Below are 27,938 nucleotides of genomic sequence, written 5' to 3' on the forward strand. Positions count from 1 at the left end.
GAATTGGCTTACATTCAGAATAGTCTATGAACTCTCACAGAGGCAGAGGCTCTTCCCTGAGTACTATTAATAAAAAGATGCATGTGCAGGGTCATAAAATTACTTTCAAAAAAGTATTATTTTAAAAACTATGTCAGATCAAAGAGGTAGTGGCAGGAAAGAAGAACATTTAAGTACATAACTCGTCTCCTAGCTGGCAAGGAGGACTTGATATCAGGTAAAAGAGATCATCTGAACAAAGTCACTTTTGTTTCTGTACTTTTCTCTTTTTGCATTTGTAAGTGCTTACAGTTAAGTTAACATGTAAATAAAGTAAGTCAACTGGGCAAAGACACTTCTATAAATTCTAAAGGACTTAAATCTTTTCTCCATAATATTTTTTAATATTACTGAATAGTAATACTATTTTCTTTCTGGAATTTTTGGCTTTGTTTTAAGAATTTTATTTTGACAAGTATTAGATATTCTGTCTTAAGGAAAGGTACAATTATCCTGAAAAATGTAACTTTTACTGTATTTCCTCTTTACTACAATAAGACCTATTTACAACAAGCAGAAAAATATAAAACTTAATAATTTTGTCAAAATATCTATTATTCAAAAATTTTCCATCTCATTTATAATATATGAAGTATATTAGTAAGGAAAAAAATCCCAATAATGAGTATATTCTTTCTGAGTATGAATAATGTGGCTCAACAATAATACCTTGATAATTCACTAAGGAATCTGACAACTGTTCACATTTGAACTTTATATGAGCTGGTATTTTAATTTCCCACTTAAATCTTTTCATTTTTCACAAGCCATCCTATGTTACCATTTCATGCTTCTTAAAAACAAGTTATTCTGTGTGACTGACTGGCTGGGTTTACTGTACTTAAGTATCAATAATCCTCTAGTAATTATCATCTTTCATAAAATCAACTGAATGCTTAAAAAAGGAAGTTTGAATTATTTTTAAAAGAATTAAAATTTAAATTTCTTACTTTTTATTATTTACATTTTAATATTTAAACTTTATCTATTTACTTTAAAGTTTAATCTATTTGCTATTATAATGCTCTGTTTTAATCTGATAGTTCTAGGGACCCACAAGTTAATTTACTAGTGGTCCAAACAAATCTGTTTTTAAACTATGCCACAAAACATTGCTTTGTAGGATGAAAAAATTTTTGTTTGTACAAAGTATTCAGCATCCAAACAAGTTTGGTGGTGGTGGGGGGAATATACTTTTACTATTGAAGCCTTTAATTTGCAAATAAAATTCAGAATTTACAAGAGGAAAACAATATATGGAATTTTCCCCATTTACTTGATCACAGTTTACTTTCTTCATGACTCACTGTTCCAGTAATGGTTTGAGAAATGCTGCTTTATATTCAATCACTGCTGATCACTTAATTAAGGTAGACATTGCTTTTGTGCAAATTTTTATAATTCATCTGCCCATAAATTTTTTGTTTTGTTTCTTTTTGCAGTCCTGAAGACTGAACCCAGGGGCACTCTACCATTGAGCTACACCTCCAGCCCTTTTTATTTTTATTTTGAGACAGCTTCTATATTAAGTTGCCCAAGCTAGCCTCAAACTTGCCATTCTTCTGCTTCAGCCTCTCATGTACCTAGGATTGTACCTGAGTGTGCACTATCATACCCAGACAAAATACTTTTTTACCCATTAAAGAAGAAGCAGTTGGTTCTGGGAAGATGATGACATTTCTTAGAAATAACATGACTGTTTTAGGATTCCTAATGCCAATCAAGATAAATCAAAATATATTTATATGTTACTTTAATTTGAGAATAAGTCTTACTTTAGAAACACTCTCACCAAAAATAGGATATAAAAATAGTTCTTTTAAGGAACATTTGTTTGTATGGAACAGTAACTTATGTGTAATACCTCAATTCTTAGCCAAAAAAAAAAAAAAAATCCAACTTTCTCCAAAAGTGGTTTTAAATAGAGCTAAAAGGTTTACATTCACTTATTCAACATTTATTGACTGTTTACTATGTGATAGGAGTTGTGCTAGGCCATAGATAAATAGCAATGAACAAAAAGCATAAATCTTGTCCTCATAAGTTTGTACTTTAGTTTTTTCTCTTTTTAGAAAACATATTGCCTATATTGTTATAAATACTTACTCTAGAATTGCTTTACTTTAATAACTTTGATGTGATAAGAGGATAGTTAGGGTGGTGTTCAAAATCCCCAAACTGCTGGAAATAGTGGAGCACACCTGTAACCCCAATCACTCAGGATCTGAAGCAGGAAGGTTGCCAAGTTAGAGTCCAGCCTGGACACTTATCAAGACCCTGCCTCAGGAAAAACAAAAACAAAAAACAAAACAAAACCCTATCAAAACTGCAATCAACTAATTGCTTCTGAGGATGGAACAAAACATGAAATTAGAAAAAAGTTAGAAAAAGACAACAAAAAATGTTTTACTTGATATTACATGCACATGTCACTTATATGTTATGCACATGTCACAGTGTTATGTTTTATAATTAGTTTACATTAAAATGCTTTGAGATTCAATTCTCTTTAATAAATGGTGCTGGGTCAATTGAATAACTGTGTAGAACAAAATGAGTCATCAACCTATATTCCACATCATATATAAAAATCAATTCCAGATAGATTGTGAACTTAAATATGAAAGATAAAAACAATAAAATTTTTAGAAGAAAATATCTTTATATTAAGTTGCCCAAGCTAGCCTCAAACTTGCCATTCTTGCCATATCAGTGGTAGGAAAGGATTTCTTAAACACAACATTAAAAGAACTAACATAAGCAGGGAAATGATAGACTTGATTTCATTAAAAGTATTTCATCAAAGGCAGTGGATATAGCTCAATGCCAAAATGCTTGCCTAGCATGCATGAAGTTTGTGTTTAATCCCAAGCATGGGGCTGTGGAGGGAAACCAGGCACAGTGGCACACATCTGTAACCCAGCAGCTCAGGAGGCTGAGGCAGGAGGATCACAAGTTCAAAGCCAGACTCAGCAACTTAGTGAGGCCCTAAGCAACTTAGACCCTGTCTCAAAATAAAAAAAGCTTGGAATGTTGCTCAGTAGCTCAGTAGTTGAGTGGCCCTGGGTTCAATCCCTGATAATAACAACAACAACAACAACAAAAAGACTTCCTCAAAAGACATTGAACAGCAGAAAGACAAGCAACAGAGCAGGAGAAAATGTCTCCAATACATATATCAGACAAAGGATTCATACTCAGAATATATAAAGAACTTCTATACATCAGTAAGAAGTAGACAACAAAATAGAAAAAAAGGCCAAAATCTGGATAGATTATCCATAAAAGAGGATATTCATGGCTAACATATATATAATAAGGAGTTCAATTTTATTAGCCATCAAGATATATATATTGAAACAATAATGTAGAATTACTATACAACTACTAGAGTGGCTAAAAATGAAGAAACAGACAATGCCAAAAGATGAAAAGGAGGTACAACAATTACACCACTGCCTGAAATGTAAACTAGCACAATTTTGTGGAAAACTGCTTCATAGTATTTATTAAAATATCACATGTGTACAACATATGATTCAGCAATTCCTCAATATAATGCCGCAACAGAAATGTATGCATATGTTCATCAGAAGACATAAAATTGAATGTTCATGTTAGCACTATTTATAATAGCAAATCTGGAATCAATTAATATGTCTACGAACAGGAGAATGTATAAATAAATTATAGCATATTTGTACAAGGGCTGTCTACTTAGCAGAGAGAATGAATGAGCCACAGATAAAGACAACAATATGGACATATTTCACAAGCATAATATGGAGCAAAAAAAAAAAAGGGCAGAATCAAAAATACTGCATGTAGGAACGGGGGATGTGGCTCAAGTGGTAGGGTCCTCACCTGGCACACATGAGGCACTGGGTTGGGTCCTCAGCACCACTTTATTTTATTTTTTAAATTTTATTTTATTGGTTGTTCAAAACATTACAAAGCTCTTGATACATCATATTTCATACATTTGATTCAAGTGGGTTATGAACTCCCATTTTTACCCTATATACAGATTGCAGAATGGGAGTTCGGTTACACATCCACGTTTTTACATATTGCCATACTAGTGACTATTGTATTCTGCTATCTTTCCTATCCTCTACTATCCCCCCTCCCCTCCCCTCCCATCTTTTCTCTCTACCCCATCTACTGTAATTCATTTCTCTCCCTTGATTTTTTTTCCCTTTCCCCTCACATCCTCTTATATGTAATTTTGTATAACAATGAGGGTCTCCTTTTATTTCCATGCAATTTCCCTTCTCTCTCCCTTTCCCTCCCACCTCTCGTCCCTGTTTAATGTTAATCTTTTTCTCATGCTCTTCCTCCCTGCTCTGTTTTTAGTTGCTCTCCTTATATCAAAGAAGACATTTGGCATTTGTTTTTTAGGGATTGGCTAGCTTCACTTAGCATAATCTGCTCTAATGCCATCCATTTCCCTGCAAATTCCATGATTTTGTCATTTTTTAGTGCTGCGTAATACTCCATTGTGTATAAATGCCACATTTTTTTAATTCATTCATCTATTGAAGGGCATCTAAGTTGGTTCCACAGTCTAGCTATTGTGAATTGTGCTGCTATGAACATCGATGTAGCAGTATCCCTATAGTACGCTCTTTTAAGGTCTTCAGGGAATAGTCCGAGAAGGGCAATAGCTGGGTCAAATGGTGGTTCCATTCCCAGCTTTCCCAGGAATCTCCATACTGCTTTCCAAATTGGCCGCAACAATTTGCAGTCCCACCAGCAATGTACAAGTGTACCCTTTTCCCCACATCCTCGCCAGCACTTGTTGTTGTCTGACTTCATAATGGCTGCCAATCTTACTGGAGTGAGATGGTATCTTAGGGTGGTTTTGATTTGCATTTCTCTGACAGCTAGAGATGGTGAGCATTTTTTCATGTACTTGTTGATTGATTGTATGTCCTCCTCTGAGAAGTGTCTGTTCAGGTCCTTGGCCCATTTGTTGATTGGGTTATTTGTTATCTTATTGTCTAATTTTTTGAGTTCTTTGTATACTCTGTATATTAGGGCTCTATCTGAAGTGTGAGGAGTAAAGATTTGTTCCCAGGATGTAGGTTCCCTATTTACCTCTCTTATTGTTTCTCTTGCTGAGAAAAAACTTTTTAGTTTGAGTAAGTCCCATTTGTTGATTCTTGTTTTTAACTCTTGTGCTATGGGTGTCCTATTAAGGAATTTGGAGCCCGACCCCACAATATGTAGATCGGAGCCAACTTTTTCTTCTATCAGACGCAGAGTCTCTGATTTGATATCAAGCTCCTTGATCCATTTTGAGTCAACTTTTGTGCATGGCTCAGCACCACTTTAAAAAATAAAATAAAATAAAGATGTGTCCACCTAAAACTCAAAAATAAATATTTTTAAAAAATACTGCATGCCTACGAAGTTCAAAATCAGGCTAAATTTATGGTGTTAGAAATCATGACAGGGGCTGGGGATGTGGCTCAAGCGGTAGCGCGCTCGCCTGGCATGCGTGCGGCCCGGGTTCGATCTTCAGCACCACATACAAACAAAGATGTTGTGTCCGCCAAAAACTAAAAAATAAATATTAAAAATTCTCTCCGTCTCTGTCCCTCTCCCTCCCCCCCCCCTCTCTCTCTCTCTCCTCTCTCTTTAAAAAAAAAAAAGAAAAGAAATCATGACAATGGTTATCCTTTGAGAGGAAGGACAATCAAGACTGGAAAGAGGCATCGTATGGTGACAGTACTTTCAAATTCTCTATATGTAATTGAGAGGAATGATCAAGTCCTCTTTTCCATAGTTTGCCCCAAATCAAATACCTGAAAACAGGACTTAATCTCACAAAGGATAAGGAAAATGATAATATTTATGGCCTAGAATTGTATTTGAAAGAAAATGGTATACTTTACTTACCCTAGGCTCAACAGAACCACACATTTGATTTTCTATTACAAAGGTATACCTCTAAGGCTTTGAACTACATATTCCAAGAGTTTTAAAAATGTTCTTCATGACAAGTATCTGATCCCTTACAAACCTTGTAAAGGTATACCAGGAGCTCTGCCATTTGTGAGTGCCTACGTTATCAAGCAATATTTGAGGCACAGTCTTTTGTTTTTTAAATGTATATTTTGTTAGTTGTAGTTGGACGCAATACTTTTATTTTATTTATTTATTTTTATGTGGTGCTGAGGATCGAACCCAGGGCCACACACATGTACTAGATGAGCGCTCTACTGCTGAGCCACAACCACAGCCCTTGAGGCACAGTCTTAATAGCTTCAATCACTGTAGTCTGACCCAAATGCCACACTATTTTATGAATGCAATCTAAGAATTCTCATCACATAATTTGGAGGTTAGCTAAAACTACCAGATCTTTTTCTACAGGTCAAATTTCCTCAGTACGTCGTATAAATTTTTCAATTAAAAAAAGTTAACTACAGCATATAATATATTCCTTACTAAATTTAAGTTGGTTACTTTTGGCTCATTTCTCAAGCCTATTGAGAACACTTTGATTCTGTCTTCTATCATCTTAGGTAACTCTCCTAGCTCTATATAATCTACACATATAATTCATATTTTTGTCTTTATTTAAGCTAATAATTTAAACATATGTTGATCCCAACTGTCAAAGATAATCACCTATAGAGTGCTACCAGAGTTGTCCCAAAGCAGCATTTCCCAAAGGATGTTTTATGTACCACATCCTAAAATGAGTCAGGAGAAAGGTTAGTGAAGAGTTTGGGAAATGCTAAGTTACTGAAGAATGTGTTTTAAAATTCTAATGAACATGATGAGTCTCTAAAAGGGGGGGGATTAGAATAGAAAATACTTCCCAAACATTTGATTTAGAAAACTTTTCTTTCCTTTTCCTTTTGTTGAGATGCTGGGGATGAAACCCAGGGCTGACACATGCTAGGCAAGTGTTCTACCTGAGTTTCCAGCCTGGAATTTTTTTTTTTTTTTTTTAACTTTTCTTACCTTGAGAAATCAGCAGTCCCAGAAAGACACTTTTAGAAATACTGTTCTAGGGTGATAATGATCCATTAGCCAACATTCTTTGGGGCATGAGATTATTTTATTATCTACAACCCACATTACTGCTTTATCATCAGATTACCTCAATATATTCATATTGTCCAAAAGATGCTCAAGACACTATCAAGTGAAACAACATCTCACCAGTCTAAGTAATTTATCATAAAGTGAAATAGGATCGGTTAAATAGGATTTAGTACTAGACTTGGTGAAGCCATAAATGCTCAATCTACTGTGTAATTATGCTACTAAGAAGCTATAAAGTTTATATATATATATAAACTTTATATATATATATATATATATATATATATATATATATATATATATATATATATATATATATGTTTTCTATCAAAATAATTATATTTAAAAAGTTTTGGTGATTAGAAAATAATCTTTAGTTACCTATGGAATACTTCATTTTCCAGTGAAATATTTATATTGTATAAGAATGAGTTATAAAAATTATCACTGAATACTGCATACAGAAAATCTCAAAAATTTAAGATTTTCATATATTGTTAAAAAGAATTTCACATATTCATTGAAGTCCACCTAAAAGATATATAACAAGTTTAACAAAATAGATGGGCTTTGTAAAAGAAAAAAAAACCCAGAAATAATATATTAAAATATATTATATTATATTATATTAACATATTTAGTGACTAAACTTCAAAGGGGTGGGTGGGAGGATGACAGGTTTTACAGGCAAATCATGATCTAACAGCATATTTAAATTGAGGCAGCATATTCACATACTATAGTACCAGTAGCACTAATCCTCCACATTGCCTATTGGGGCAGTAGCTCGTAAGATGTTGTTGAGATAACTGGCTTCCATTAGCAAGTATGTGATTGGCAGGATGATAAAGTCTTTTCACTCACAGGTCAGCTATTTCCTTTTCTTTAGACCAGGGCAATCCTGATGATCCATCTTTTAGCTACAGTCTCTCATTGAGTCCCAATTCTCTTGCCTTCAGCTTTGATACGGTTCTAGCTTTCCTCTTGTATTAGCTCATACTTGTCATCAACTCCTCTATTCAGTAGAGCAAATATCAGGAGTTTGACCTCAGGGCAAAGTCCGGGTGGGCAGGTAAAATTTGACCACTGGACTTACTTCCTAATCTTTCATACCCAGCAATTCATGAAGCAGTATCAAATTCAAACTAAAAAACAGAAGCATGACCTCTTATAAGTACTATGAAAAGGGCTCTTTTGCCTTTCTAAGTATACTTGAAAAGAACTGTCAGCTGCCCTATTAAGACAGAAATGGATCACAGGCTAGAAAAAAAAGAAGGAAAAGTGCAGAAACTGAACTAAAATGTAAATAAAGGTATTAGCACCCCTTTTATGTTTAGTGATATACTATTTCATAAAAGTGTAAAAACACTATGCCTTAAATATCTTTATGAACCCAGAAAAAAAGCATTATTGAAATTTTAGGGCATTCTTATTTAAATAATCACTAACATCTGATGCAAAAAAAAAAACTTGTATATTCTCATGTGAGGCTTTTGTTTTCAAGTTTAGTTTTATTTTTTGGCCTATTCTCATACTTGGCATTTTGCCACTTGTTTATAAATTAATTTAAAAAGCAAATATAGCTGAAAATACCATTTTAAATAGATTAACTACTGAAATCATAAGTTATGATTAAGTTATGCTACAGTGATCAAATAGCTAAGAACAAGAATTACTAACCATTTTAGAATATGAAAGTAGAATAGAATATGACCAGATTTTAACATTAATAATCAGAGAAGGGCTGAGGTTGTGGCTTAGTGGTAGAGTACTCACCTAGTACTGGGTTTGATCCTCAACACCACATAAAAATAAACAAATAAAAATAAAGGTATTGTGTTCATCTACAACTAAAAATAATATTATAAAACAATAATCAAGGAAAAATATTTTATGCCTTTTTAAAACTAGAAGAATTCTCATGAAAATCAGAGAGACCAATAGAATAGAGGAAAGGGTCCAGAGAAGAGAGGAGGTAAGAGAAAGGAGAAATATTGGGGAATGATATAAATGATACCAATTATATTGCTATATATATTCATCTACAAATATGTAACAACAAATCCCATCATTATATATGATTATAATGTGCCAATAAAAGTCCAATTTTCTATTCACTGATCTATAATACTGCATATTTACTACCATACTGCAGAATTGTGTTTAATATTTACATAGTAAAATTTTTTAATTCAGTTAAGTCTATTAAACAAATTATACTGATAAGGAAAAGCCAACCAGGACTTAATGTCTTCTAAGTGTACATACCTGAAAAGTAAATCAACCAAAATGACTTGAGATATTATTAATATTTAAAAGTATGCCTTAGTGACAATTCCCTAGGGAGTTATATTCTTGTAAAAAGGACTTTTATGCTATCAGATATCAATGGTCTTTGAAGAAAGAAAGTAACTGAATCAGAGGGTGTTTTGTTGTTGTTGTTGTTGTTGATGTTTATTTGTTTTGGCTGGGGAGTGAATCCAGGGGCATTTAACCACTGAGCCACAACCCCAGCCCTTTTTATGTATTTTATTTCCAGACAGGGTCTCACTGAGTTGCTTAGGACCTCAATAAATTGCTGAGGCTGGCTTTGAACTCATGATCCTCCTGTCTCAACCTCTCAAGCCACTGGGATTACAGGCATGCACCACCACACCTAGCTGAATCAGAGTTTTTAATCTAAATCGAACCAACTATCTATCCGGACAAATCATGGAATGGAATCATTTTTACTTTTTTATTTTTTCCCCAGGGCAGGAGGATAGAACCCAGGGTCACTGAGTTATAACCCCAGCTTACTAGGAACAGAATTCTTCAAGTTTCATAAGCCCATGGCCCTACTCACAATCCTACAATGAGATTAAGAACTAGTTAATATCATTAAAACTAGTTAATACCACCTTAATTCATATAACACAAAATATCATGTAATAGTTTTCAATTTTTTTTTTTTTGCAAATTCTTTGTGTATTATGGAACTTATCCTCAAATCATCCCCTCTTAAAGTTGTCCTTTGGGGTTAGAGAACATACTATGTTCTTGCAACAGGAAAACTTACCCCAGGTAAGCTGCATAACCTACTTGGAAAACAAAAATACAATGAAACCTATTTCCAACTTGCTAAAGAAAACAGTTTTCTATATTAGATCATTTTGTTCAGGGAAACAGAACTGCAATAGAGAACTTCTTCTACAGGAAAATGACTTACTGCCAGTAGAAAGAAATCTCTTCTGTTAAACTGAAATGGAAGTGGAGAGTCCATTTCCTTTATTTCCTAATAATTTTCCCAACTTAGCAATGTCAATCATCTATAGATCTAAGCCATTCATAAGAGTATTCTTAGTTTGACATAATATCTGAGCACTGAGCAAACAAAAATGTTTAGTGCTATACAGACATAATATGGGGACAGAAATGGCCGTTTCAGTTTCCTTCTAAACCTGACTTAAAGATATACCACTTAATTCCACATGTCTAATTGTCTCATAAGGATTCCTACCCAGTTCGTGGGTATTTTACTTCTATAAAGAATCTTTAAGCTCCACAAGGATGAAACTATCTCTATTACTCTTCTGTCTATTTCAACCACATTTCCTCTCTAAACAATGTATATATAGCCATTGATAAGTACTTATTAAACACCAGTTGGGAATTAGAGCAAAAATAGATCTATCCTCAAATATTTACTGAAATCAAAGTTCCTTAACTGCTCAAACTGGCCATCTGCAAATATCATTATGGTAGAGTGTGTCATATCTATAGAGCTGCACCCCAGTCATATTCATCCCCCAAAGGGAATGGGCATCATTAGGAGACTGATAACACAATGCCTTTGTTTTAATTCAGTCTCCATATGGTTCTTGCCAAGCACTCCTGAACCCTTGAACTCAGATCATCCCCTTATGCACACCCTTGTGATTCCCCAGCTCTATTAACCTCCTTAACCATAGAATTAAGGAAAAAAAAAAAGAAAAGAAAAGGGGAGAAGGAGGAAAGAGAAAGAAAGATATAAAATGAAGAATATGGAAGATGGAAAAAGAAAAAAATAAAACAACAAAGCAGAAATGTCAGAGTTGTAAAATGAAAGGAAGCAGAAAAAAAAGATTTTCACACTTGTTATTAAACTTAGAGTATTATGATCAAAAAAGAATTATGCAAATATCTAGTAACAATAGTAATAACATTATTATATAATAATACGTATTTTATTATATATTCTTTTCTTCTTCTTCTTCTTCTTCTTCTTCTTCTTCTTCTTCTTATTATTATTATTATTATTATTATTATTTTTGGTGCTAGGGATTGAATCCAGGTTTGCTTAACCACTGAGCCACATTCCCACATTTTTTATTTGAGACAGAGTCTTGCTAAATTGCTAAGGGCCTCACTAAGTTGCTGAAGCTGACTTTGAATTTGCAATCCTCCTGCCTCAGCCTCCGGAGTTGCTGGGATACAGGTGTGCACCACCGTGCTTGGCTTATTGGGTGTGTGTGTGTGTGTGTGTGTGTGTGTGTGTGTGTGACTGAGGATTAAACCCAGGGCCTTGTACATGCTAAGTGAGTGCTCTACCACTGAGACACCCCCAGCCCTCTAATTAATTTCTGAAAATTAGTTTCATCTTTCTGAAAATATATAAAGTTTGTAAAAACAAACAAAAAAGGCGTTCTTTACACCACTGGCAAAATTTTAAGCAAGGGGTTACTTTTAGGTTGTAATAATGTACATTTAACTTGGGTCCTGAAATTAATGTTGCTACCATCAATTTTAATATATGGCCATGAAATTCTTAAGAAATAAACTTCAACTGTCACTAAACAAAGCATAAATAAACTTCAATTGCCATTAAACATTATACCTGTGCTTTGCAGGTATAATGACTAAATTAAATATTAATTGTGAGAATGCTCTATAACACTGAGACATTGAATGAATATAGGTTCAGAGAGAAATGCCAAATACATGGCTATCAAGAAAGCATTTTTCAAAAGGTTGTTTCAAAGCAAACAAGCACTCATGTAGCATTAAAAATAAAAAAGATATGAGATAAGATAAAAGGTAGTAAATGAGAAGTACATTATTATATCTTACTTGTCTGAGGTCAATAAATGCTAGCTGTAAGGTATCCCCCTGGAATCCTGGCACAGGCTCAGAGCTGGCAAACACTATTAAAAACATAAAAATAAATTAAAAGGAATTAAAACAAGATTGTAAAATACACATGAGTTGAACTGCTAAATTTTACTCATTACACATATATTATAATATTTACATATAACCATTTCAACTATTTATAACTTCAAATTTCTACTAGTGAGAATGTTTTCCACACCCATTACCACAAATATTTTAATAATGTTAAACTTCTAATCTGCCATTTAATCACTGTAATCCTTAATCACAATAAATTTAGCAGGGTTATCCAACATGCAGTTCAAAAGTTGTAATACACTTCAATCAAGGCAAAATTTTTTGACTCTTTTTAGCCTTAGGTGAATGATTTTTGAAACTATACCAATTCCATGGCTGTCAACATATTCCAAACATTTGCTTTGTTATACAATAGGCTCTACAAAAATCTTACCTCTAGCTAATAGCAATAAAAGGCAGACACCGAGATAAGAAGTCAGCTTTACATGCAGACAACAGGTAAAATATCCAAAGCAGAAAAATCATGATTCAAGAATGTATACTCACATCTTTTAATAAATTGTTTTCATAAAGGAATCTTGTTTCTTTAAAACTAAAAGATATCTTAATATTTTAAACATTCAAAATATCTTTAATTCTTTGCATTTAAAATAAAAATTTTAATACTATGCACACAGCTTTAGTTTAACTAAAGATAATCTCAACAATATTAGTTATTTTGAAGACAAAGCACTCTGGGTTCATTAAAAAAAGACCTCATTATTTTTGTTTCTGTGCTAAGAATGTTTATACTCATTCTCCCTCCACATTAATATTATAATTTTTCTTAGAACATTATGAATTTTCCTTTTTGTATTTAACTGAGCCAGTACGTTAGAAGCCATTAAAAATTTCAGCCTTTATGGTTCTTGGAATTAAAAAAAAAATCTTAAATTTAATGGATTCTGTGTGAAGCATACTTTAGGAAGACACAAAATCAATAGTTAAAATCAGTAGATGCAACTTTAGCACAATTTAATTTATCTGGCATCTTTGGGGAATAAGGAGTAAAAACAAAGTTTTCGTTGTTGCTGTTGTTTTTAGATGATAATTTTTGCTTTAAGTAAAATTTTTCTTTAATCTTCAGCATTTTGTATAGAATTAAAAAATGTACTATAATATTTTCTTACCTCTTATTTTTATTTTTATTTTTTTTTTTTTTAATTTTTTATTGTGGGTTGTTCAAAACATTACAAATTTCTTGACATATCATATTCCACACTTTGATTCAAGTGGGTTATGAACTCCCACCTTTACCCCATACCCAGATTGCAGAATCACATCAGTTACACATCCATTGATTTACAAATTGCCATACTAGTGTCTGTTGTGCTCTGCTGCCTTTCCCGTCCTCCACCCTCCCCCCTCCCCACCTCTCCCCTCCCCTCCCCTCCTCTCTCTCTACCTCCTCCACTGTATAACCCTGAGGGTCTCCTTCCATTACCATGCAATTTCCCTTCTCTCTCCCTTTCCCTCCCACCTCTCATCCCTGTTAAATGTTAATCTTCTTCTCCTGCTCTCCGTCCCTACTCTGTTCTTAGTTACTCTCCTTATATCAAAGAAGACATTTGGCATTTATTTTTTAGGAATTGGCTAGCTTCACTTAGCATAATCTGCTCTAATGCCATCCATTTCCCTGTAAATTCTATGATTTTGTCATTTTTTAATGCAGAGTAATACTCCATTGTGTATAAATGCCACATTTTTTTTATCCATTCGTCTATTGAAGGGCATCTAGGTTGGTTCCACAGTCTTGCTATTGTGAATTGTGCTGCTATGAACATCGATGTAGCAGTGTCCCTGTAGCATGCCCTTTTTAGGTCTTTAGGGAATAGACCAAGAAGGGGAATAGCTGGGTCAAATGGTGGCTCCATTCCCAACTTTCCAAGAAATCTCCATACTGCTTTCCAAATTGGCTGCACCGATCTGCAATCCCACCAGCAATGTACAAGTGTACCCTTTTCCCCACATCCTCGCCAGCACTTGTTGTTGTTTGACTTCTTAATGGCTGCCAATCTTACTGGAGTGAGATGGTATCTTAGGGTAGTTTTGATTTGCATTTCTCTGACAGCTAGAGATGTTGAACATTTTTTCATGTACTTGTTGATTGACTGTATGTCCTCCTCTGAGAAGTGTCTGTTCAGGTCCTTGGCCCATTTGTTTAACCTCTTATTTTTAAAATACATTATTTAGATTTTTTGTAACTCTCTGAATTACCATTAAGAATATTCCATCCACCTCCGAGGGCGTTGGGCATGCTGAGCTACACTCAGCTACTTGGGAAGCTGAGGTAGGACTATAAATTTGAGATCAGCCTGGATAACTTAGTGAAGATCTGTCTCCAAAAAAGTGCTAGGGAAGTAGCTCAGTGGAAGAGAACTTGCCTAGCATGCATGAGGCCCTGAGTTCAATCCCCAGTGCCAACACACACACACACACACACACAAATTACAGTTTAATCTCCATTGGCTTGGCATTAAAGCCAAGAGCTTAATTATAAAACATCATAAATTTATACATCATTTTATCATAATACTTTATTTTAGTAAACAGGGCATACAAATGATGGATCATAAAATCTTATACCTAAAAGTGACATCCCTGCCTTTGGAAATATCTCCAACAGTCCCCTGAGGGCTCAGTTTAAAAGTTACCCAGTCCTTCATTTTAAATGAAAAGTAAAGTGACTTGCCCAGAATCACATAGCTAATTCTGGTCTCCTGGCATTCAATCCATTGATCCAGATCTTGATTAAGAATTTAGTTTCTCATCTTTTATCTCATTTTTTATGAGAACTTAACTAATACAGAGAAACTCACTGATTTATAACTCTCAGGGATTTTTCTCAAATATTTTTAAGGAATAGGAATTTAACAACCTGATAATCACCTGACACAGAGGACATTTGTAAGAATATGCTAGTCAGTTTGATTAGCAGCTTCATATTCTTTTCCTTTAGTACTTTAAAACTTAAGTGTACTCAATCTTACCTTTAAAAATCTCTTAAATCTATATCTGTCTCTACCTCAGTTCAAGCTATCATCATATCTTGTTGGATTATTAAAAGCACACTCCCATCTGGCCTCCCTATTTCCTCTGTGCAACCTCTTCATCCACTTCTCCCAATGTGATTTATGTAAGATGTAAATGTGATTTAGGCACTTCAAAGTAATATCATTTAATGTTTCACCATCACCTTCACAATAAAATAACAAGATTAAGGTCCTTTACAACCTGTCCTTTGCCTATCTTTCTAGCCTCATGTCTTACCACTTTTCTAGGGGCATCTTAAACTTTTCATATCAAATTAACCTGTACTTCCTTGCATACCAGTCTATCTCTCCTGTCTTTGCCTTTGATCCTTCTGCCTAGAGCATCTTTCTATTCTTTTTCACCAAAATAATAACTCTTACTTATCCACCAATTCAATCATCACTTTTCATGGGAAGAATTCCATTATCCCTGCAGATTGGGCTAAATCCTTCCTCTGGACTCCCATTGCAACTTCCTGTGTAAACCTTTCCTCAGCACTCATTTTTGTTGCTTATAACTGTCTGGGTCTCCCCAACAGACCATACTCCCTGAGGGTAGGGACTATACTTCCATTTCTCATTTCTATGACCTAAATAAGAAATATTTAATGAAAGTTTCTCAAGTGAATGAAAGAAAACTGAGCAAGCAATAAATTCTAAGAGGATGTCATTCAGTCTTGGTAATTAATATACTATCTGGGTTGCTGATTAGATAAAAAATAACACTAGCACTTTCTGCCATATGGAAATATTCCATAACTGCACAGAACACAATTTTTAGTTTTATGTCACTTAAACACATACACACTTTTTTTTTTCAGTGCTGGGGATCAAATTCAGGACTTTGCACATGCTAGGCAAGCACTCCATCACTGAAATACATTCCCAGCCCATTAATTTAAATTTAATAGCCATATGTGGCTATTGGATAGTACAAACCTAGAACATTTCGTGCATACTTAGTGTATTTATATCAGAATAAATCAGTGTGGGTGAGAACATTCCTAATGCATTCTTCAATAAAAATTGAAGAATTTCCACTTCCTGGAAAGTAGAGCTGTTTTTGTTTTGTTTTTACCTTTCATATCCTGTGCCTGGTTACAGGAAATCTTAACAAAGTATGTGCTAAAGGAATTATCAGGGATATAAAGAATTCATTTCTAATATTGTTTAATGGTCCCAGGCCATTGTTTAATGGTGTTGATGTGTGTGTGTGTGTGTGTGTGTGTGTGTGTGTGTGTAAGAGAGAGAGAGAGAGAGAGAGATACTGGGGATTAAACCTGGGGATACTCTACCACTGAAATACATCCCCAGTCCTTTTTATTTTGAAACAGGGTCTCACCAAGATGTCCAGGTTGGCCTGAACTTGCAAGCCTCCTGTCTCTCCTCCCAAGTAGGTGGAATTACAGGCAAATGCCATCACACTTGGCTAATGATCCCAGTAATTCTTGAGGTACATGTCAAATTTTTAAAGAACTGTTGACTAACTTTTGAAGTCTTTTGAATTATTACTTAAATTCCTTCTTAGTTCATTCAGATTCTCATTTTGTGTATGTGATTTGTCATATCCTGGGGTTTACTTATTCTACTCCTTTGGGCCATCATATAATTAAAAATATAATGCCTACTTCCCTAAAATGGTATCTCTTGTCTTCACAGTTTAGCCTTGCCTTTAAGGATATTTTTTTAAAAACATAAATTGATCCTGGTCCTAAATAAAATATTTTATTTACTTTAGAAATTTTTAAACAGACTATTCTGAATCTTTGTTTTCTTCTAAATTTTTATTGCCTCCAATATGGTCATTTTTAAAAAGACAAAATAACTTGATAATAAATTAATTTCCTACTATTTTCTGCCATATGGAACTTAGAAATAATAAATGATTCTATGTCTAAAAGTACTCCAAAAAAAGATTCCAGAGAGAAAAGTCTGATCTTGGAAATATCTATGATAAGTAATAGAATAAAAGTCTGCTATGTCAGTCTAAGTAGGAGGAAGACAGAATCAAAGCAGATGAAACTGAGAAGAAAAAGTAATTCATTTCAGGTGGAATTTTTTTGGGTCTTCTAAATATAAATCATGTCATCTGCAAACAGGGATAGTTTGAGTTCTTCTTTTCCTATTCGTATCTCTTTGTTTCTTTCTTCTATCTATTTGCTCTGGGTAGCGTTTGAAGGACTATATTGAATAGAAGTGGTGAAATAGGGCATCCTTATCTTGTTCCAGTTTTTAGAGGGAATGCTTTCAATTTTTCTCCATTTAGAATGATGTTGACCTTGGGTTTATCACATAAAACTTTTACAATGTTGAGGTGAAGAGAGAGCTTACAGAATGGGAGAAAATCTTTGCCACTTGCACCTTAGACAGAACATTAATCTCCAGGATATATAAAGAACTGAAAAAACTTAACACCAAAAAAAAAAAAAAAAAAGCCAAACAACCCAATCAATAAATAGGCTAAGGAACTGAACAGACACTTCACAGAAGAAATAGGAATGGTCAACAAATATATGAAAAAATGTTAAATGTTGACAAGCATGTGGGGAAAAAGGTACACTCATACACTGTTAGTGGGACTTCAAATTAATGCAACCTCTCTGGAAAGCAGTATGGAAATTCCTCTGAAAACTTGAAATGGAACCACCATTTGACTCAGTTATCCCACTCCTCATAGTATTCCCAAAAGACTTAAATCAGCATACTACAGAGATGCATCCACATCAATGTTTATAGCAGCTCAGTTCACAATAGCTAAGCTATGGAACTAACCTAGGTGTCCTTCAATAGATTAATGGACAAGGAAAATGTGATATATATACACAATGGTATATTACTCAACCATAAAAAGGATGACTTTATGACTTTTGCCGCTAAATGGATGGATCTGGAGACTATCATGCTAAGTGAAATAAGTCAATCCCAAAAAAACAAAGGTCAGATGTTCTCTCTGATATGTGGATGCTAACACATAACAGAGGGGAGAACAGAAGTTCAGTGGATTAGACAAAAGGAAATAAAGGGAAGGGAGGGAGGTAGGAATGGAAAAGATAGTAGAATAAATTGGTTATAACTTTCCTATGTTTATATATGAATATACCACCAGTGAATCTCCACAGTATGTATAACCACAAGAATGGAATCTTAATCAAAATAAATTATACTCCATGTATGTATAATATGCCAAAACATGTTCTACTATCATGTATTCTAGAAAACACAATTAAAAAAAAAGTAAGGGGAAAAAAAAGCAGAATAGAGATTACTCAGAAAACTTGGAATGGAACCACCATTTGACCCAGCTATCCCCCTCCTTGGTTTATACCCGAAGGACTTAAAATCAGCACACTATAGCAATTCAGTCACATCAATGTTTACAGCAGCTCAATTCACAATAGTTAAACTATGGAACCAGGACTGGGGTTGTGGCTCAGTGGTAGCATGCTTGCCTAGCATGCGTGAGGCACTGGGTTTGATCTTTAGCACCACATAAAAAAATAAATAAAGACAATAAAGTCCATCAAAACTAAAAAAAAAAAAAAATTAAAAAAAAAAAAACCTATGGAACCAACCTAGATGCCCTTCAGCAGATGAATGTATAAAGAAAATGTGGTATGTATACATAATGGAATATTACTCAGCCTTAAAGAAGAATGAAATTATGGCATTTGCAAGTAAATGGATGGAACTAGAGAATATCATACTAAGTGAAATAAGCCAATTCCAAAAAACCAAAAGCTGAATGTTCTCTCTGATAAGCAGATGCTGATCCACAGTGGACAGTTAGTAGGGAAGATTGAAGGAAATCTGAATTGTGCAGAGGGGAGGAGTGGGGCAGTGGGGATGGGAAGGATGGATTGTGGAATGAGACAGACATTATTACCTTACATACATGTATTACACTACTGGTATGACTCAGCACCATATACAGCCAGAGGAATGAGAAGTTATGCTCCATTTGTATACAATGTGTCAAAATACATTCTCTTGTTGTATATAACTAATTAGAACACATTTTTTTTTTCTAAAAAAAAGTAATTCATGCTGTGTGGGCTGTGATTTTAACAAAAAGGTGTCTTTCAAATTGGCAATATATTATGAAATTTTAGGAGACTAAAAAAGGAATATCTGTAGACAAAAATACAAATTTTATATATATACATATATATGTGTATGTATATGTGTGTGTGTGTGTGTGTGTATATATATATATATATATATATATTTTTTTTTTTTTTTTTTAAATTAGGATAACAGGCCTTTCTGACCTTAGTAGCTATACAAGATGTACTAGGTTTGGTTTAGGAGGGTTGTGGGAGGAAGACTGCTAAAAAGTCAGGCCCCAAGTATTTATTCTGACCTATGCACTGAAAAGTTCTTGAAAAATTTGTACTAGGCAGAAAGAAATTTTTATTGTAAAGTAGAGAATGTGAATTATTTACAATGTAGATATAAAAAACATCTACATTGGGTAGGTAGAATTGTCAGGGGGTAGGGAAAGGGGAAGAATGAGTCTAAATGGAGTCATAAGAGTGAAGAGACCAAGAGCTTGACAAAAGACTTAAAGGGAGGGTAAGGAGGCTAGGCTAGTCTCAAGACCTTGTTTACTGATGACAAAGGCAAATGCATATAAAATGGAGTCATTTTGTAACTAAATAAAGTACTGAATATGAATACCAATTGTTTGGTTATTGACAAATATTTTAATACATTCATTTCTCATATCTGAAGATTTAAAGTGGCTAGTTAGAACTCAAATTTTGGTTAGGCAAAGTATCTTATATGGACTAGATAGATCATTAGAAGAGTGCCACCTAGTGGTTTTTCTGGCAATACGAAAACTCATTCTCCAAGTCAGGAGTCAAGAATTTGGGGCTCTCACACTTACATTTGTTTACATGAGGTTGGCATTAGAGGAATGAAAGCTTTTAGAACATTTATCATCCCATTTTTACATAAGTAGTTTTAGCTCTATCCCTTTCTTGGAATCAAATACTGGTAAACTGCCTTCAATCAAATAGTTCAGGTGCTATTAAAATCCAGAATTGCTGGGTGCTGTGGTGCTTGCCTTATAGTCCCAGCAATTCAGGAGGCTGAGTAAGGAGGATCATGAGTTTGAGGCCAGCCAGGGAAATACAACAAGATCATGTCTTTTATTTTAAAAAAAGCAAGTAAGAAATTCAGGTATCCAAACAGTGTAATAGCATAAAAGTTTAGTTTAAATAAGACACTGCAATATTCTCATACCATCCACATAATTTTGCCATTAATACTTTAAAAACTTTTTTTTTAGTTGCAGATGGGCACAATACCTTTATTTTATTTGCTTTTACTTTTATGTGGTGCCAGGGATCAAACCCAGTGCCTCACACATACTAGGCAAGCGCTCTACCACTGAGCCACAACCCGGCCCCCACTAATACTTTTATTTGGGGGTGTGAGACTTTTTCAAGGCTGAAATTGGGGTTCCTGAGGTCATGGTCATAAAAAAGAGACTTAACCTCTTTTAAAAATTTTTATTTTTTTTTATGGAAGGTTAAGCCTTTATTCAAAATGAAGAAAGATACATGGAGATTTACCTACTTCTCAATAACTCACCTTTAAAGTAGGTGCTGGCACTCTTCAATCTGGAGCTTTTCTGATACCTAAAAAGATGTTAACTCTTAGGAGATAACCTCACTAGATATTTGTGTAGAATGCATGAAAAAGTACATTCTAAATCTATCCTGAAAACTTCAAATATGGGACAGAATTTGTAGTTCTCTGATGCTTTGGAAATATTTTGTATTTTGCTAGTAATACGAAGGATTTCTGAGACTCCTTTTTAATAACTATTTTGGAGGACATATTATCTTTTCTTCTACATGGTTATATCTGTAAGGCACCTATATTAGGCTCAATACAGAGCAGGTATTTAATAAATATTTAAGCAAAGTATATACACAGATTTAAACATTAGCCTTATGCCAGGTTGGCCAATGCATCTCCAACCAAGAAGAAATTTATTTATTTATTTATTTTGATACCAGGGATTGAACTCAGGGCACTTAACCACTGAGCCACATCCCAACCCTTTTTTAATATTTTATTTAGAGATAGGGTCTCACTGAGTTGCTGAGGACCTTGCTAAGTTGCTAAGGCTGGCTTTGAATTCACCATCCTCCTGCCTCAGCTTCCCAAACCATCAGGATTATAGGCATGCGCCACCACACTCAGCAGAAATTTATCTTGAACTTATACAAATCTATAATAGGATCACGTGTTCAATGTAAATTTTAGAGAGGGCTATTATTGTAATTCTCCAGCAAACATTACTTATTATCTTTCTGACTTTCTCAAAAATATAGTTATACTAGTATTATGGCTATGGTCAAGTTAACCAAAAGTATCTACTACATTCATGCACTGACCCTGCTTAATATTTTCAACCTATAAATTTTTATATCTAAATTAGATCTGTTTCTTATACTTTCTCAAAGTACCAGTTACTTTTGTAGAATTTAACACTTTATAAGATTTATCAGTGAGATTATTTAATGACTATCTCCTCACTGGGCTTAAACCTCAAGAGGGTAAGGACTCTTTTCTGTTTGGCTTACCTCTATATGCCCTAAATATCAACTATATAATAGAAACAAAGGAATTAATTAATATGTAATCCCAAAGCCCCTTCATTGCCTTAATATTTAATTGTCTCAGAATCTTAGAACTAGGATGTATCCTAGAAGTCGTTACTTCCAAATTCCATATTTTATGGGAAAAAATGAGGCCTCTAGGTGGTTTGATTAAATTAGAAACAGAGTCAGGACCAGAGCCAACGTCTTAACTTCCTGCCATGTGCTCAGACTATCTTAAAACATTTGAGCCAGGCACAGTGACACAAGCCAGTAATCCCAACGGCCCTAAGCAATTGATGGAGACCTTGTCTCTAATTGAAATACAAAAAAAAAAAAGGCTAGGGATATGGCTCAGTGGTTAAGTGCTCCTGAAATTTCACTAATTAAACTATCTACCCTTGATGTATCATCTCTTCCTCTTTTTCTTTTCTCTATCCTTATTCCCTACCCTCTAGCCATGGGAAGCACTCTTTAGGTTTCTTTCACTGTGTACTTCTCTGATTCTAACCACCTTAACATAACAAATAATACCTCTACTTAGTTCACCAATTATATGTATATATTCCCTCCTCTAAGATGTCTGGAATATACCCTCTTTTCTTCATTCCCACATTCCAAGGTCAAATTCTCTTTATCTTTTACATGAAAAAGTTCAAGAGCCTTTTTGTAGGTCTTTCTGTTTTTGGTCTCTCCCTTATTTCAGTTAAGTTTCCATGTAACACAAAAGTTAACTTTCTATAATATAGATTTCATAAAATCATGGTCTTGATTTAATAGCTTCAGTGGATCCCTACTTCCTGGATAAAATAAAGTTAAAACATTCAGGAGTCTAACTTTTCTCAGTCATACCTTTTGATACTTTCAGCAGGCATCTTGCTGTCTACTCACATGAAATTGCCTGAAGACTCCCTAAGCACAATCCCATCACAATGCTTTTGCCTATGCCATTCCCTCTTCTCAGAATGCCCTTCCCTGCTTTCAATGAAATGTTACTCATTAAAAGACCAACCTCAAATTTCACTTCTCATTGTTATCAATCTTACCAATCCCATGATAGGTAGAATGAATCACATTCTCTTTACATATATATTTCTATAAAGAAGTTGTTTTTTTTTTAAAAAAAAATGTTCTTTTAATATTTTTTGAGTTGTCAACTTTTGAGTTGAACTTTATTTTATTATTTATGTGTGGTGCTGAGGAGCGAACCCAGGGCCTCACATGTGCTAGGCAAGTGTTCTACCATTAAGCCACAACCCCAGCCTAAGAAGTTGTTATATTCTAATCATTTAATGCATCTGTCTCCTTCCCAGCCAAAAAGACTATGAAATATTTGAAGTCTGATTCATCTCTCATTTTCCAATATATGACATGTAAGAGGTTCTCATTAAACATTTGAATAAATGAATAGACTTATGTCAATTAACATGGGAAAAAAAACTTTCGTAATTACTGAAATTTTGGCTTAAGCTAGTTTACCTCACAGGTATGTGATACTCACTGCAAGAAACACCAGGGAAAGGAGTACCATAACAACACACTGTTTGAAGAAATAAGTGAGCCTGTAGATGATTAGTATTAATTCTTCTTCATCATCAGAAAAACACCCAAACAAAAATCAAAAGTACATGGCTGATGATGGTACATAATAATTTGTCAGCAACTGAATTAGTTCCAACTTTCCATCTCTTACATTTCATCCAGATGTGCTATTTGTTTATCGCTGTGAAATGACATTCTGCAGCCTAGGAATGTGTGTAAAATGTTTTAACAAAGTATTAAGGATGGTAAAGTAAATATTTTGGTTTCTGACTAAAGCAAATAGAAGAAATATCAAACTCAGAATAAACGGCACTTTGTTTGTTTGTTTGTTTATACTGGGGATTAAACTCAGGGGCACTCAACCACTGAGCCACGTCCCCAGAGAGAGGGTCTCACTGATTGCTTAACCCCTCGCCACTGCTAAGGCTGGCTTCGAACTCTCGATCCTCCTGTCGCTGGAATTACAGGTATGTGCCATAGCGCCTGGCCTTAAAGGGCACTCCTGATGATGCTTATATTTCATACTTGGAACTAAACTCACTCACTATTGCTTAAATTCTTTAAGTGCCTTTCCTGAGTTGTCCAGGATCTTTGGTGGTTCATGGGCTCCGATCTAAGTTCAATTCCTGTTATCTAATTTGCATGGACTCTGGATCTCTTGCTAATATGCCACAGATTGGTGGGATTTTACATAAATCTTGGGAACCAATCACAGACTATTATACAATGGTTTCTTGGAGTCTTAAAGAGAAAGTGATTACTATGAGTCAATTTGGGTTTATGAAGAATCACAGTAATATCATTTTCTTCTTTGAAAAGATAATTAGATGAGGAAAATTCAATGGCAGGTATTAACTCTATGTGCTAGCAAGTCATCTGACAAGGTGACGTATAATTTTGGGTAAAACATTAAACTATAAATTAGATTCACTTACAGGATTAGAAACTGGTTAAGACAACCACAAGGTACTCATAAGATTCTGAATAATGGATCTAAGTTGATATGAAGGGGGAGGTTCAGGTATTGCAGTGGTTCTCAAACTTTATTGTGCTTCAGAAGTCTCATGGAGGGCCTATTCAAACAAATTGCTGAGCTTTATTCCCAGGATTCCCAATTCAGCAAGTGGGGCTGAAGAATTTGTATTTCCAGTAAGTTCCCAGGCAATGCTACTGCTATTCATCTGGGGACCATGTTTTGAGAACCTATGATATACAGTATCTCAGAATATTAATAACAGGTCTTACCCAATGTTCTGGAAATGACCTTGTTAAATATGCAGACTGCATGATTAAAATCTATAGATAATATTAACCTGTGATGTAAAAAGATCTCAATAGGCTAGTTATAGAATAAATCTTAAAAATAAAAATTATGGAATAATCTTAAAATACTAAAATAAAAACCATACATACAAGTATAAGATTAGAAAAACAAAACTTAGAGGGCTAAAGCTCAGTGGTAAAGCACTTGCCTAGTACACATGGGAGGCCCTGAGTTCAATCTCCATTCCTATAAGTAAAACAAAACCTCCAGAGCTTAGCAATCACAAAAAAAGAAAAAGGTGTACAGATTTTAGTGCACTGTAGCATCAATGATTTAAGTATACTCTGGCCATTAAAAAAAGTCATAATAGTTTGGGCTTCATTAATAAAGTACAGATTATAGAATAATGTATTTGATAGACCACCTACATATTATGCTGGTTCCCCTAAACCTGGGGGATTAGACACTGACATCAAACAGAAACAGAGTCAAGCCAGTTGTTCAAAAAAGAGCACAGGAGCTAAAATTATATGTGAGAATAGGAAGAACTGTTAGTGTCTGGTCTTCAAAAGTTTAGAGGGATATAAGAGCTGTTTTAATATATAATTAGCTTATAGATAAGGATTTGTTGTTTTCTGTATGACTTTAAGCAGACTGCCACATACAGTTGTCAGGCTACTTCCTATACACAGGTACCCAGAGAAGGAGAAAGGGAGGGAGAAGTGAAATTCAGTTTATAGTTCATTCAACGAGTCACATGACTTGGTAGGGATTGAGACCAGCTAGAAAAAGGCTAGACTTTTTGTAATTCATATAAAGGAGAAAACTTTTGCCTTTTGATGAGAACACCTTTCTAATTTGCATAAAGGCACAATATTAACTAATGATAACACTAGCCTAAAGGTAGAACTAGGTCTATCAAGAGAAGTTTAGAGAAAAAGTGCTTTCAGCTCAATGTAATATAGTAATAGAGCAAGATATCATATAGAAAAACAGTTTCTGATGAGTAGCTAATCTCCCACACCAGATGTTCAAGGAATATCTGGACAACTATACTGTAAGGTTATTTTAGAGAGGATTTCAAGGTGGAAGAGTATGTGAGTTTGTGTTATGAGGTCGGCAGTGAAACTCAACAATCTTTTTAGCTTTAGGGATTCTTCATCTAAACTACCTATCTTTTCCTCCATATCCAAGTTGATTCCATAATAATCAGACCCCTTCTTTTCACAAATTTACCATGTACTATAGCCTTCTTCCTATCTAGCCAAATTCCTCTTCCTATCTTCTCCTTTCCCTGACCCATACATACTAAAGCATACATACTAATTAGTACTGAAAATATACTTTGTATACAAACTGCTTTCTAAAATGCTCACTATCTCTAGCAATCAGAGAAATGCAAATTAAAACTATTCTAAGATACCATCTCACTCCAGTAAGAATAGCAACCATTATGAAGTCAAACAACAACAAATGCTGGCGAGGATGCAGGGAAAAAGGTACACTCATACATTGCTGGTGGGACTGCAAATTGGTGCAGCCAATTTGGAAAGCAGTATGGAGATTCCTTGGAAAACTGGGAATGGAACCACCCTTTGACCTAGCTATTCCTCTTCTCGGACTATACCCAAAAGACCTAAAAACGGCATACTACAGGGACACAGCCACATAATTGTTTATAGCAGCACAATTCACAATAGCTAGACTGTAGAGCCAACCTAGATGCCCTTCAATGGATGAATGGATAAAAAAATATGACATTTATACACAATGGAATATTACTCAGCACTAAAAAACAACAAGATCATGGCATTTGCAGGGAAATGGATGGCATTAGAGCAGATTATGCTAAGTGAAGTTAGCCAATCCTCCCCCCGCCCCCCCAAAAAAAACAAATGCCAAATGTCTTCTCTGATATAAGGGGGGTGACTCAAAATGGGGTAAGGAGGAAGAGCATGAGAAGAAGATTGCCTCTAGATAGGGAAAAGAGGTGGGAGGGAAAGGGAGAGAGAAGGGGAATTGCATGGAAGATGGAAGGAGACCTTCATCGTTATACAGAATATATGTATGACAATGTGAGGGAAGGAAAAAAAAAAAAGAAGTGGGTCACATTAGATTGGGTAGAGAGAAGTGATGGTAGGGGAGGGGAGAGGAAGGGGGGAATGGAAGGACAACAGAATAAAATAGACATTATTATTGCTGTGAATATATATGTGACTGCATGACCAATGTGATTCTGCAACCTGCATACTCAGAAAAATGAGAAATTATATCCCATCTGATTCAAATGTAATATATGTCAAGATCATTGTACTGTCATGTGTAACTAATTAAAAAAAAGAAAAACAAGCCAAAAATTACTTAAAATAGAATGAAAATTTAGTTAAAAATTTTCTTAATATGTTCACTAGAGAAAGCTGCAGTTTTTTGTTATTGTTTTGAGGTTTTTCAGTACTGGAGACTGAATCTACAGGCACTTAACTACTGAAAAACATCTCTAACACCCTCACTCTTTTTTTTTTTTTTTTGAGACCAGGTCTCACTAAGTTGCTCGGGACCTTAGTAAGCTGCTTAGACTGGCTTTGAACTTGTGATCCTCCTGCCTCAGCCTTCTGAGTAACTGGGATTACAGGTGTGTGTCACCATGCCAAGCTACCGTTCATTCTTTTTTTTTTTTTTTTTTTTCGAGAGAGAGAGAATTTTTTAATATTTATTTTTTAGCTTTCGGTGGACACAACACCTTTATTTTATTTTTATGTGGTGCTGAGGATCGAACCCAGCACCCCGCACATGCCAGGCAATCACATTACCGCTTGAGCCACATCCCCAGCCCCATACCGTTCATTTTTAAACGATTTATGTCTCAATCACTGAAAGTCTATGAGTTGCAGTAGAAAAGAGTATGGGACTCCTTCATCACTTATACCACACTATTAAAAGTAAAAAGATGCCTTTTGGGGGGGAAAAACATTTAACATCACAAGTTGTGAAATAAACATGAAAATATAATCAATTTATATTTGTTTGGTCATTATTGAAAGTATGATACTGTATTTAAAAAGTAATGATTATGGTGATAGATGATGCGCATTAAGAGGCAGAGTCACCCAAAGGGAAAATCTTAAAAGGAAGCCAAGTTGTCTTTTATGGTTTCTCTTTGAGTCTTGGTCCCTTCCTTTCCCTATCTCCAGTGCCAAA

General features: G+C 34.6%; 1 protein-coding gene across 1 annotated transcript in view; it reads right to left on the reverse strand.

Annotated features, from left to right (window-relative positions):
- Exoc6 (exocyst complex component 6) overlaps positions 1-27,938 on the reverse strand; it is a 198,346-nt gene that overhangs the window by 21,377 nt on the left and 149,031 nt on the right. Inside the window, exon 20 of the mRNA XM_027939970.3 lies at positions 12,190-12,263. Within this exon, the coding sequence (XP_027795771.2) occupies positions 12,190-12,263 (74 nt within the window). The remainder of the gene's footprint in view (positions 1-12,189; positions 12,264-27,938) is intronic.

This window comes from Marmota flaviventris, chromosome 4 (assembly GCF_047511675.1).
Source record: "Marmota flaviventris isolate mMarFla1 chromosome 4, mMarFla1.hap1, whole genome shotgun sequence".
Classification (NCBI taxonomy): Eukaryota; Metazoa; Chordata; class Mammalia; order Rodentia; family Sciuridae; genus Marmota; species Marmota flaviventris.